The sequence below is a fragment of the Nyctereutes procyonoides genome, unplaced genomic scaffold, assembly GCF_905146905.1.
Source record: "Nyctereutes procyonoides isolate TBG_1078 unplaced genomic scaffold, NYPRO_anot_genome, whole genome shotgun sequence".
In the NCBI taxonomy this organism is placed as follows: domain Eukaryota; kingdom Metazoa; phylum Chordata; class Mammalia; order Carnivora; family Canidae; genus Nyctereutes; species Nyctereutes procyonoides.
This window is the reverse complement of record NW_026575117.1, coordinates 12,754,962-12,769,470: the sequence shown is the minus strand read 5'-3', so window position 1 is coordinate 12,769,470 and position 14,509 is coordinate 12,754,962. Positions and strand designations below refer to the sequence as shown.

Here is a 14,509-nt window from a genome sequence, read left to right as displayed (position 1 = left end):
GAGACCCGGGATCGAATCCCACGTCGGGCTCCCGGTGCATGGAGCCTGCTTCTCCCTCTGCCTGTGTCTCTGCCTCTCTCTCTCTCTCTCTCTCTCTCTCTCTCTGTGACTATCATAAATAAATTTTTTAAAAAATTAAAAAAAAAAAAAGATTCCTTCCTATCCCAAACAAGTCTGGAGAGTATGATGTGAAAAACAACAACAACAACAACAACAAAGCAAACAGAAAAAACAGGTACCTACCAAGTGCTTTAAAACACCTTTTGAAAAAAAAAATTCTGCTGGATGTAGTGAATTTGGTTTTCGGTAGTTATCTGACTCATCAGTAAATATTTATGGAGTACTTCCTATGGGCTAGACATTGTGTTCCAAGCTGTGAATACAGAACAGTCCTGGTCCTGCTTTCATAAAACTTTCAATCTAAGTGAGAAGACAGACTCAGTGGATTATGTGAGTGCAAAGATTATTAACGGAGAACTAGATGGAAAAGAAGAAAAAATGATAGTGGCGGGGGAGACAGAGGCCAACCTAATCTAGGTGGGTTAAGAAACTAAGCTGACCTGGGAAACTTGTGCTTAAGATGCACATGGCACTTGGACCTACTTCATCAAGAGGAAGAATGTCACAAATCATTATTTGATTGATTATCAAATAAATATTTATAGTAATAGAAAGCTTTCAATGAGATATCAATGACTTGGTTACTGTTTAAAAATTAAATACCACAGACTTAGTAGATAAGCAATCTTCATCTAGAACTTTTGAACACTGTTCTTATTTGCTTTTAAAATGTCTCGAGTGCCAAAACAAAGTTTAATCAAATGGCATTTTTATGTGTTTACTAATGTAATTTTGCTATTCCCGGAATACATTTTACATTTATCTCTACATCCAGCCCCCAAATTATGTGTGTTCAGTGTGGGTTATACAAGATTTAAGAATCAGTTAAGGTCTCAGGTCTCAGAAGAAACTTGATGGCGACTCAAACTCATTTACAAAGTTATGGGCAGAGTTCAGGGAAAGCACTGGGCGGTAATGATGCCATGCCCAACTGGGTCATAGTTAGGCCTCCTAGGAGACCATGTTAACCATTAAAGTAGGAGCCCATAAACATCCTCAAACTTGAAAGGGAAAGGATGAGAACAGATTTGGGGAACCTGGACAAAGAGCTGGAGTTATGGGGTGCCTGGGTGGCTCAGTCCATTCCTTAAGCATCTGCCTTTGGCTCAGGACATGATCTCAGGGTCCTGGGATCGAGCCCCACATGAGGCTCCCTGCTTCCCCCTGCTTCTCCTCCTCTGCCTCCTTCCCGCCCCCTGCTCCTACTCTCAATCTCTCTCTCAAATAAATAAATAAATAAATAAATTCTTAAAAAAAAAAAAAAGAGCTGGAAATATAGGAAAGGGCCATTGGGAAGGAGCTGTACCTCTTGTTGGAGGAATATTGCCCTGGAATCCAGAGCCTGGTAGAAAGGGAACAAAGGCTTTACATCCTGAGACTCCAATCCCCTCCCACCCTGTCATCTCTGGATGCTGCTGCCAGAGCCCATGGACAAAGCAAAAGGAAGAGAGAGAGAGAGAGAGAGAGAGAGAGAGAGAGAGAGAGAGATTGGAGAGTTCCCTGATTCTGTGAGGAAAGATCAGCTTCGCGGGATATAGGAAAGAGTGGAAGAGCAAAAAGTGGATCCAGAGAAGCCTCAAAATATATACATCTAACATAAAAAAATTACTGTCATGCATTATGCTGCAGTGTTTTGTATTTTCCGTCCTTCTCTCTCGCTCATTCTCTCGTGCTAATAATCGGTAAGCTAGCTCTAACACGATGAAACAATATTATGCTGTGTGGTAAGGGGGATCAGGGTATTTAATCCAGTTCTACAAAGTTGGTTCTTCAGTGGATAATCCACAAAATGGATCTTTAATTCCCACTGGCTCACCAGGGTAAGCAGCCTCAGGTTTATCACTTTTCTCCTTCCATGATGGTAGGATCTCAAAGGTGTTTAATTCTCACAGGGGAGCTGAATCATAATTGTCCACAAAGCACATCCACTGGGATGTGTATCTTTGTGCCTCTTCCTCCTGTTCTGTCAAATTGTGTTTCCTAAGGTGCTCAGTAGGTTGTCATCCATAACCAAGGAAATTCAATACAAGTACAATACGATGTAAATTTAATACAAGGTATCTCTATTTACACTGAAGAATTCTGTTTACTGTAAGAATTAAACAACAACGCTTTAGTGTGTCATAAAAATAACACGGATAGTGAATATAGATGCTCCAAGCATATTTGTTTGTTTCCTTTTTTTTTTTCCAGTACAGCCTGGCAATATGAATATCAACTGTGGGCTTTCCCCCAAGGTCCAGATGATGATTGAATGTGGCAGATATCTCCCTGTGTGAATACTTGATCCTTCAATTAAAAAGGAAAAGAGAGAACAGCTTTCACATTGTGGAATAATGCCTTATTACTGTTATGCTCTCCTAAAAATGGAATCAACGGAATCTAAAAAAGATTGTGCTTGGGAAATCCTACCTGACAAACTGATAGGAGGTGTTTCATAAAAGTTACACAAGGTTTGCTCAAAACTGTCAGGCAGTTTTCCTAAGTGATTCGCTGAATTCTATAATCCGTTTCTCCTATTAAAACTGAGCATTTCCCAGAAAGAGAATCGAATCGCATTGTGGCTGTTTAAAAATAAAGTTAGTTTAACATAAAAAGTGGGAAAAAAAACAGTTATTTCTTCAAAACCAGAGAAAAATCAGAACAGAGATCTTAGGAATGCTGAGTGTTGTCACTGAGAATGATGCATCAAACAAGTCAAAGTATCTAAAAAAGAATTTTTTTTTCATGTGGCTAGATGGAATCCTGATTTATGAGCTTTTCTACAAAAAGTAGAAGCAGGAGAGTATAGTAAATAAAACCCTGCATTTTTTGAGTCATTCACACCTTGTTTGGTATTACATTCCTACTTTACTAGTTGTCTTGAGCAATTAATACTTACCAATCTGAGTTTCTACATCTGAATGTTAGAATAGCGATACCCATGTCATGGCTGGTTGTGAGGATTAAAATGCTGTGCACACAGTTCTAAGCTGTATCTATTATTACTACTATTACCATCAGGGTTGGTAGGAAATCAAATACTTCTTTCTTCGTATGGGTGAATCACTTAGTATTTACATACACACCTTTGCACATATATATTATAAAAGCCTATTTCTTTCTCATCATCTCTTAATGTGAAGGGGGACATATACAGAATGTGTATAAAATTCTGTAATTATTTCTCAACCACCCATTTCTGAAATCATACGTATGCTTAAAAACTAAACCAAATGGGGGCACCCGTGTGGCTCAGTCGGTTGAGCATCCGACTCTTGGTTTCGGCTCAGGTCATGATCTCAAGGTCGTGAGATTGAGCCCGGTGCCCAGCTTGTGCCCAGCTCCTAGCTCAGTAGGGAGTCTTCTCAAGACTCTCCCTCTCTCTCTGCCCACCGCCCTGCACTTGCTCTCACTTGCTCTCTCTTAAATAAATAAATGAAATCTTTAAAAAAAAAAAAAAAAGACAAACTGAACTAAATGCTCTTTCAATCATGCTCTACTGGCTTCAAGGTACTATGCATAAGTCTGCAAAGACAATCAACTTCCTAAATTCTTTCTGTTCTTATCGACAGAGTTGCCATTGTCTTAGTACATATCCGTATATGAGTTCTCAAAACACCGGCCCAGTACAAGAAGCTGAATTAGGAAAATATTTTCATAGGTCCCTTAAGTACTCTTTGTTTTCTCATGAGGTCCCTGGGACCCTGCCTAATGGGTGCCCAGCTCTCCTTTTTCCCTGCGCATCTTGACATTACCTGATCTTGATGGCAGTAACAATCTGCCCTTTCACACTGGGGTGTGCAAAGGAGACCCAGTTTCACATGGTCTCTTCAGAATCTCAACAAATCACTGGGCTGAGGAAATCTTATGCCAAACGATCGGGTCTTTGAGCCTTCTGCAGGTCAAGGGGGAGATGCCTTTCTGCTGCCTTTGAAATCATTCACCTAAGTTACATAATTCTAAACAATCATAAATGTGTGTTTACATGTGTTGTATGATTGCATATGCCTATGCTTCTCACATCCACACAATCACCATGTTATTATTGTCCCTATCATCAGTAAACATTAATTCCTTTAACAGCTACCCAGGACTGGCACCCTGCCAATTGCTGGCACTAGGGAACAAGGCACATCCCTACCCTTATGTGGGTCACAATCTAACAGGGAAACTGTTTTAGTAAATTGACCTAGGTAAGGATGGTGGATTGTTACAAGCAATTGTAAATATTAATAAAGGATGAGAATTTCACATTCTGTATTTCTAGTTACTATTTTAAAAATATTCTAATTACTTTCAAATGTCACTCAATGTTATGCGAGGTAACAAGGAATAAATTTGCTGTAGTCAGATGTTTATGCTGATTTTAGCAAGGGGGACTTCAAGTGTGAGCAAATAAAACATATTTACAGATTCTAAGGCCTTGGCTTCTGAAAGGGACCATGGCTCATGAGATTTTGAGAGCTCTCAAAAGCATAATTATAATCATGCAATTGTAATCTTCACAACACAGGTCACTAAATTTATTAGGCAGCGATCCTTTGTGCTACTAGCTCATCGATGGCTGGTGGTATGACAAAGGAAGAGTCCAGGTGCTACACAATAAAGTGTTCTTATCTACCTAAAAGCGGCTCTTATTCGGGTTTTAAAATCCGGGTTTAAAAATCCTGCCTGAAATTGCAGCGTGCAGAGAACACCTTTGCCAGAGGGAACGTGGATGCCAAGTGCTCTGATTAGAGAGACCCTCTAGCTCACACCATTTTTCCAGGTAAGTGAGGCAAGGGTCTAGAATTAAGTAGGACACATTTGAAGGAAAGCAAAACCTTAGGTATGAATCAAGTGATAAAGACCCGGTACTTAAAGACTAATTGGGTGGCTCAGTCGGCTAAGCAGCTGTCTTTGGTTCAGGTCATGATCCCCGGTTCCTGGGATGGAACCCTGTGTAGAGCCCCTTGGTGGGCTCCCTGGGGAGCCTGCTTCTCCCTCTCTCTCTCTGCCCCTCTCCCCACACTCATGCTCTCTCTCTCTCTCAAATAAATAAATTAATTAAAAAAAAGACTACTCGGTAGACTAAGGCAATTAATAGCAAGTAGCATTATTTATAATGGCAAAATCATGGAAACGTAAATATCCACTGATAAAATATGGGTCACATATGCTGTGGTTTTAGTCACCAGGATTCCACTGCCTTTTGAAACATTAGAGCTGAGCCCTGCCTCCCTGTCAGGGAAAGAGGTCTCCACCACGTTGTTAAGTGAGAAAAGCAAGTTGCACAACAGGCCAGCTAGCATAATCTGATTCTGGTTTAACAAATCTATATTTTACATATCTGTCTTTATGCTACTATTAATTGAAACCTTTGTTTGTTTTAAACTAACACAGCCCTTAACCTTTTGTTCTTCTGGTTTAAAGGCGTATTGCATTTTATTATATCCTCTCTATATCATATTTTTACAACAGTGGCAGAAAAAAAACACAGATCCTAAAATTTGCCATCTTAACCTTTTTAAATGTATAGTACAGATGGTTAACTAAATGCACATTGTTGTATAACAAATCTCTAGAACCCTTTATTCTTGCAAAACTGAAACTATATTTGTTGAATAACAACCCTCCATTCTTCCTCCCAACCCTTGCCCCCGATTCTACTTTCGGTTTCTATGTGTTTGATGACTTTAGATACCACATATATGTGGAATCGTGCCGTACCTTTTGGTGACTGGCTTCCTTTAGTAAGCATGATGTCCTCAAGGTTCATCCATGTTGGAACACGTGATAATTTCTTTTTTTAAGGGCAGAATAATATTCCATTGTATATATATACACACCACATTTTGTTTCCATTCATCCATCTGTGGACACTTGGGTTTCTTCCATCTCTTGGCTAATGTGAGTGATGCTACAGTGAATGTGGGTATACAAGAATCTCTTCAAGATCCAGCTTTCAATTTTTTTTGGACAAATACCCAGAAGTGGGATTGTTGGATCACACAGTAATTCTATTTTTATTTTTTTGAGAAAGTTTCCATACTGTTTCCTATAATGGCTGCCCTATTTTACATTCCCACCAATGGTGCCCAAGGGTTCTTATTTCTTGACATCCTTGTCAACATTTGTTATTTTCTGTTTGTTTTTTTTTGTTTGTTTTTGATAGTGCTAATCAGCAAAGTTTTAATTGAGCATCTATTATGTGGGTCAGGCACTATTCTTAGAACCGCTAGTACAGCACAGAACAAAAGTTCCAGAACAGGAAAAATTCCCAGAGCACACGAAGCGTGTCCTGAAGCAAAGAGCAAGCTTCCCAGCATAAGCTATAAAGTAGGAGCAGGTTGGGAGACAACAAAGAGAATGGAAATCAGAAGGGCAAGAAGCCATTCTCTTAGCCACTGGATCAGGATTATCATAAGACTCTGATGAGTCACAAGTGACTGTTTAAATCAGAATCATTTATGAAAAGCAGAAAACCTGTTACCTAAGCCATGCTGGCTAAAGGCTACCAATTGCTTGACAGGAACTAGACATTTATATCAGAACTTTTTATATCTCTCACATTTTGTCACATATGGGCACATATTTGGAAACATACATACTTCCTATTACCGAAAGTGGGTTTATTATTTCTTCATATTTTTTTTCATGTTAGTAAGCCCTAGTGAAATGTTCTATTTAGGTGTACAACTGACTAAAAGAGTCAAGATTTTGGATCCCAGAGCGTGCAAACCCGTGCAAGAAGCATCTGCTACACAACATGTCAGTCTAAATGCATATGTATCTCTGGAGCTGCCACATGTAATGAAGACCCAGAGGGATGACACTCCCACATCCTATAGGGCTCCTCAGAGAGTTTCTTCTCCATACATTTGGCACCTTATTCACATCCCTACCTTACGGTTATTTGTTCCCTCAAGGAATCCCTGTATCTTGAAGATCAAGGATTAGGCAAATTCATCTTGGTATCATCAGAATGATGGCACCAAGTAGATCATCAAAAAACATACTTTGAATAAACAAATCCAGATTTTTGCAGGGTGTGAGGAAGCTCTTAAAGTTATCTGGGTGAGAAATATCAGTGACCTTCATTAGAGGAGTACAGTTGAGGGTCATGGGGGTAAGACAAGTCAGGAGTGAGCTAGGGCTGATGTCAAAAATGCCACCCAGGTTTCTGGCTGGCGTGACTGGATTGTGCTAATCAGGAAAAGGAGAAACACAGGAGAAAGGGCAGGTAGAGGGGCAGAGAACATGTGGAGAAATCAATTTGGATATGCTCAAAGTAAAGGATAATAAAAATCCATGTGGAGGTCTCAAGAAAGGGTCCTAAGGAGAGCGGTCTCAGGTAGAGTGAATTTTATTTTATTTTTTTTTAATTTTTATTTATTTATGATAGTCACAGAGAGAGAGAGAGAGAGAGAGAGAGAGAGAGAGAGAGAGAGAGAGGCAGAGACACAGGCACAGGGAGAAGCAGGCTCCATGCACCAGGAGCCCGATGTGGGATTCGATCCCGGGTCTCCAGGATCGCGCCCTGGGCCAAAGGCAGGCGCCAAACCGCTGCGCCACCCAGGGATCCCAGGTAGAGTGAATTTTAAATACTCATGAGCATTTTAGGATAACCAGGCCAAAGGGACATTTTGATTATTCAGGACTTTTGGTGGATACTACAGCCTACTTCTTCAGTCAGTGGCACTAAGATGGTTCCAATGATCAGATAAGTTTGAGAAACACTATTTAAAATAATTTGAGAGGGTTTCTTTAGTAACATAAGGATGAAACCTATTTTATGCTGCAATGTATTACTCTTCTGCAGAAGACTCAAAAAATAAAAAGCAACTAAAATATAGCATAAATTGCAACATGGGCCTAGTTCCATTAAATTTGACCTACGTATACCTTAGAAAGAAAATTAAAAATTCTTAATTCAAATGCAAAAATGCAAATTCCTAAAGGAAAAACCTAGTGTCAGACCCCACACAGCTAAACAAATATGGTCCAGAAACAAATACATTTCAAACAAATATGTTCCAGGAATTGGCCCACAACTACTTCTGTTCTTTCTGTCGATATCATCAGAGAGCCAGCACTCCACAGTATACATGCTTTTGATTAAATGCAATTTTTCACAAGGGACAACTAAGTGAACAAAATATAATTAGGTGCCAACAGAAAGTACAACACACTCTTAGGCTCTGTGAAGGGAAAGAGAAATGATTGATTTGTGGTCATTATCATCTGTTGGGTACATTGGACACATACCCAGATAAATTTGAACCTAGGACGAACAAAGTACGTGCCATCAAAAAAAGAGGGAAAGCTTCACTAGACTCAAGGAGAGTGGAACAATTTTATGAAATAAGAGGCCCAAATTTGGAGACCTGGGTGGCTCAGTGCATTAGGCTTCTGCCTTCAGCTCAGGTCATGATCTCTGGGTCTTAGGATTGAGCCCCAAGTCCGGCTCCCTGCTCAGCAGGGAGTCTGTTTCTCCCTCTCTCTCTGCCAATCCTCTCCCTGCCTCCCCACCACTTGTACTCTCTCCCTCTCTCAAATAAATAAATAAAATCTTAAAAAAAATAAAAAAGAGGCCCATGTTTACTTTTGAGGAATGAGTTAGGTTTCCACAGGTAAATATGCAAAGAAAATAGGGGTTGTCAACTCCAATTTTATAATCAAGAGAATCAGGGCTCACAGAATTTAGTACATTTCCCAAAGTAACACATTACTACACAGCAGAGATAATCTTTGTCTCTAGGCCTATTTGACTCCGCACCCACATCTTGCAACCCTACAGTAAGTCATATGTATTCTAGAAAGGAATATGTGTTACAAGGCTCTGTAAATGCAGCTTGAGTCATAAATTGAGAGTGATCTGAATATCAGACTAAAGAATCTGTATTTTATTCTTTAAGTCTTTAGGGGGAAGTATGGGGGCTTTACAAATAAATAGAGGAGAATTTTTTAACAAAAATCAGATTATCCCTCTCCAGACGATAGACAATAAAAATCAAACCCTGGAAAATGTGGGGAAAGTGAAGAGAGAAGGAGTGGCACAAAAGTTGGTTACTTTTTAAATGAACACTATTACCTTTTAAGTGTCTTAACCACTGCCCCACAATAAAAATTTTGAAATCTCTGATGTGATTAAACATAAGAAAATTAGAAAATTCTGATGTGATTAAACACAAGACTTTTGAATACAATGAAAGTGTTACGGAAATCTCCAAAACCTCTCAAATTCTTTTTGGTTCAATGAATATATTTTAAAACTGCTTGTAAATGCACAAAACATAATATACAAATATGCTTTGAAATGTCAAAAGTAATTCTCTGGTTTGCCTGGGATTCTGAGTACAGTTTGTGGTTCCAGTTGCCACAACATGGGTATGAAGGAGAATGTTCTACTATGTAAATCCTGTAATAGTAATGAACAGCAATCCAATTGGAATAAATCACTAACATTTGCATTGCCAGCTATGGACTAGATACATTTGTGGAGCACAAAGTATGACAAGATTTTCTGACTGTTTAATGTAAGTATCAAATAGAGATCCATTTATTTTTTTATTAGGAAATTTGTAACAGTACAGGCATCACTTCAATAACGGAGATAATCACTCACTCTAATTATTTGAGCTCTCTCCATTACCTCAAACATATCTAATGCATTTGCCAAAAGTTTAATTAAAATGAGATGACTGGAATAATTAATACCATAGTAAACATAAGACAAACTAATAAAATTTATAATTTTTTTCCCCTTCCATTCTTTTTGGCTATGCTAAACGAGGCCATCTCAATTTTCAGTAACAATCTACTTAAAACAATTCCTATGATGTTACAAGTCTTGAAAAGGGAACAAAATTTGATGTGAAATAAGTTTCCTGCCAGTGTGGAATAACGACACCATATTGTGTGAAACTTAAAGATATTTCCAATAAATGAATGAAGTAATTCCTACCTCCAAGGTATTACACATTCTTTAGAACAAGATCTTATTTTAGTCAACTTTAACTGGTTAACTTAATTCGCTAAACTGTGCAAAGATGCGTATATCACTTAGGAATATATACAATCTACTTGAAGTTAAGTATAAATACCTATGTATTTAATATATGCACTGTTTAAAAACTGCAGGTTCAAGTCTCTACATATAATATATTAAAAACACAGAGTTCCAAGTGGTGGTCTCTTTTAAGAAAAACTTATTAAAGCAAAAGCATTTTGAAATACATTATGTGCATGGACTTTCCATCTCTCTACCTCTCCGAGAACGAACTAATGACTGTCCAAAACAAAAAGTCATTGAAAATATAGCATCACTGTCATAACAGCACTTCGTTCCTCATCTGTTCTCTACACCTCTTCTGGACCGTATTGAACAATAAGATGCAGTACACAAGAACTATCAAAAGGGAGCACTTTTGAGCCACCAAAATTGTGTGTTAGCCTAAAAACTACAATCTCCCAACTGCAGACAATGATACGATCTCAGGTATTTTATGTGCTAAAATGATCATTAAAAATTAAGCACCACATATAAGCTGCCATTTCGAATATTAATTTACCTTTGCTAATCATCTTTTTAACTTGAGGCTAAAAGAGTTCACTTACCATTTGGATATTCAGGCTCAGTCCAGGAGATGTTAAAGGAGTGAGGTGAAGAGGAGTGCGCTTTGGGAGTTGGCACACCTTCGGGTGCCCCCTCATCAGTCAGGGCCTCACTGGCCTCGCTCACTGTGCACCCGCCCCCTGTACAAGCCTGAGGAGAAATGCAAAAAAAAACACATTTCACTCTAGGTCCCAAAAGTTTTAGTAGAGCATTGAAAAAAGAGAATTCATAATAAGAGTTCCAGATTCTTTGAAATACAGCTTTCTTGATTCCCCACCCCTCACCCACCGCCACCAAATAAATTTGTTTCAATGCTGATGTTTGACATTTAATTTGTTTGCTTTTTAGGACACAAGACACCCATTTCTGACAGTTAGAAAATAACCCCAAACATATGCATGTATGAATTACAAGTACATCCTATGTTGGAGCCTTGAGATAGGGCATGTATGACCTAGGTGAATAGCCCTGATGAAATTAGCCTTGCACAGAGTTTCCCAGAATGAATTAAGTGTTAAGTGCACGCATGCGCATACACACACGCGTGTGCACACACTCCATGAGGGCTGTATAGAGACTGAAACCACTTTGAGGTAAAACAAGTGATTTTGAGTAAGAGAAAAGATCTACAACAAATATAATTGCCTTTTATTGCTATTGCGTGACCAATATGTTTAAAGTATAATTCAACGTGAAATTGAATAAAATAGTATTTCTCATATATCAGCAACAAAGCAGTTGTTGAATGACTGTTTAATGGCTTAAAGGGTCGAATCACTGACTCATGTGCCAGAGGAAATGGGCTCATTACACGGCCAACAAACATAGTGATCATAGAATCCTCTCATTCCCTAATTAGGTATTAATAATGCCATAAATGAAAACCTGGATGTGAAAGATACCTGGGGGGCTCAGTTGGTTGAGCATCGGACTCTTGATTTCAGCTAAGGTCATGATCTCAGGGTCATGGGACCAAGCCCTGGGTCAGGCTCTGGGCTCAGCATGGAGTGTGCTTGTCCCTCTCCCTCTGCTTCTCCCCCTGATCGAATGGACATACATTCTCTCTCTCCTTCTCTCTCTTTCAAATAAATAAATGAATTTTAAAATAAAAAGTTACCTGGAAACTGCTGTGTGCACTCTCATAATTAACTGCAAGTAATTCCAAGATAAATGTTTAAGTGTATTAGGAAAATATTTTTGCTACCTTATTGGATAAACATTTCTCCAGGAAGCCAGGATAGACCCACAGGGTTTTTCCAGACTATATTTGATAGCAAATATTAGCAATCATATCTTTATATAACACAGATATTTGAAAACCCCACTTAACCTTTGTTCTGTATCTCTTTAGGTTCCAGCTGTAATTTACACAATCAAATTTAAAAACATTTCAAAAAGCACGAAAATTTACCAAAAACCGATTGAGAAAATGAAGCAAAATCATAGGACAATGTAAAAAGCGGATAGTTATTTTGTCCATTTTCAGGGATAGAAATTGCTAGTATAAAAAAATTAAAAAACCTTTTTATTTCTTTGGGCCTTCCCCCAAAGGGAAGCTTTTCAGCTTGATATTGAGGGAACAACCTTTTGATACTTAATACAGTTGAAATTCTTTTCCCTAAAAATAAGAGAGAGTTGACTTAATTTAAATGATATTTTCTTACATTGCAGTATACTATTTGCCAAGTTGTTGCAAAGTCTTTATTATAAATGTAAATATTAAATGGTCAGTAGACATGGAGCTCACTTTCATGTTTTCTTGTAAGAATACAACAGTAGCCAAATCTTCAGGATAATTTTTCATCAGCGTAAGCAAGTTTCTGATGGGTTAAACTGTAGCTTGGGCATGAAATTGCATTAAGATTGGGACCTAATTAACCTCTGTGGGTTCCCTCTAATTCTCAGCTGCAGCATGTGCATATATATGGAAGAGATAAACCATCCTCTTCCTAAGAACAGAATCTTTGCAAATAAAGAGGAATCAATTGAGCTTGTGGCCAAACTATGACTCAAAGCTCTAGGACATGTCATTGTTAGTGCAAGAAATAACTACCTGAACATTAAAACAGAAAAATTAAAAACAATCCAAACATTTCAAACATGCTAAAAGTCCACTAGAAAACATGTCATGAAAAGACACCAAGTGGAAAGGCCAAATTATCAAAGGAAAATGATGGAACATTCTTTTCAGTCCTCAGAGAAAGAGAAATCTATTCACTTGCAGTTCCTAGATTTTTTTTTCTTTAGGAGGGGAAAAATGTTGGAGCATATTCTTGTTACACTCATAACACATTGGGGTTTAATTCCAGTAGTCTATTTGTCACTATTATTTCTCTTATTAAGCCCTAAGAATTGTCCCCAGCTAACTCTCCTCAAAGAAACATTGTACTATAAGACATGTAAATATATATATACACACACACACACATATATATACATATATGTTTAAAAATAAAATGTGAATTGAAATTTACTTTGTTTTGAGAATTTTAGGATGTTTTTAGAATTTTAGGATGCCTTTTGGGGTAAATAAAGACATCCTCTGGTTTGGAAGGATTGATCTTTGGGCTATGTCATCTAAGATCCATAAACTCATAATTTGACAAAGGAGGCTTCTAAGAATCCAAGGAGTTTACAAGAGAATTTTTCTTGCAAATAAAACAGAATTTATAAAGAGGCTGCTGAAACAACAGAATTACCTGTAAAATATTTTATTTGGTTTTCTTCCAATTTTTTTGCATGTATTTAGAGGTGGTAGGTGAGCAATTCCTTCAACAAGGAAATGAATGCTATTAAAATCGCTTCTGATTGGTCAAATCTAATTGATATTATCTAAATTAAATTGGACCAATAAGCATCTTGTTTGACCGACTAGCACCAGAGGTCACTGCATGCAATGCAACTGAATGCTGATTAAAAGTCTGGTTTGGAAAAACTAAACAAAATAGTGGGATTTTGATTAAAGATGCCTTTATGAAGGGACAAGGTCTTTGAAAGCCTCTGAGCCTTTACAAAAAGTATTTTAATCCATCTCCTATAGCTTTTCTCGAGCTATTTAAAAAATTTTTTTATTTAAAAATTTTTGTTTTTGTTAAATGACAAAGTCACACTACCACCCCTGAAATGGCCAGTAACTTCTGGTTAAACAGGACTCTGAATTTTGGTATAAGGAAATGAGTAACTAATCAATGTGTATTGATTATTTTGAAATGATGACTATTAGGAACATCCAAAGCTAGCATTCCCTTTTTCAATAGTTTGTTTCCAGGTAAGTAAGCTGTGAGGATATTAAGAATGCAGCATACCTTAAAGTATGAGGTAAAAGAACAAGGCCATGTTACTATAAATGATCTTTTGAAAAATTAAGCTCATCATTTCCAAGAATCTTTCCAGGAAAAGTATTTAACATTTAACATTCATCAAGAGGCAAATGTCTCACAGAAATATGAAAATTATCAAACCATACATATCTTGCTACTTGTCTATCTTACTAGCTTCTTCATTTAATTACTGACTTATTATCTTTATTCAGAGCTACCACATTCCACAATACCATTTGTTAAGTGTACTGACACATTATGCTGTTTCTTCTAGGAGAAAAAGCATATGCTTGGAACCACACAGTCCTTGACTCTGACATTTTACAGCAAATCATTTAATTCATATCAGAAATCTCAGATTCTTTATGAAATATATATACTTAGTATTCCTTCATTCATCCATTTATTCAAGAATTGTTTGCTGAGCTTTCAGTTTCTACCAGGCACTGTGCTTGACTCCGCAGACAGAATTTTGAAAGATTCTGTCTCT

At 37.7% G+C, this 14,509-nt stretch overlaps 1 protein-coding gene across 1 annotated transcript in view; it reads right to left on the bottom strand.

Moving 5' to 3' along the window:
* USH2A (usherin) overlaps nucleotides 1-14,509 on the bottom strand; it is a 686,930-nt gene that overhangs the window by 317,520 nt on the left and 354,901 nt on the right. Inside the window, exon 34 of the mRNA XM_055333895.1 lies at nucleotides 10,702-10,849. Coding sequence (XP_055189870.1) covers nucleotides 10,702-10,849 — 148 coding nt within the window. The remainder of the gene's footprint in view (nucleotides 1-10,701; nucleotides 10,850-14,509) is intronic.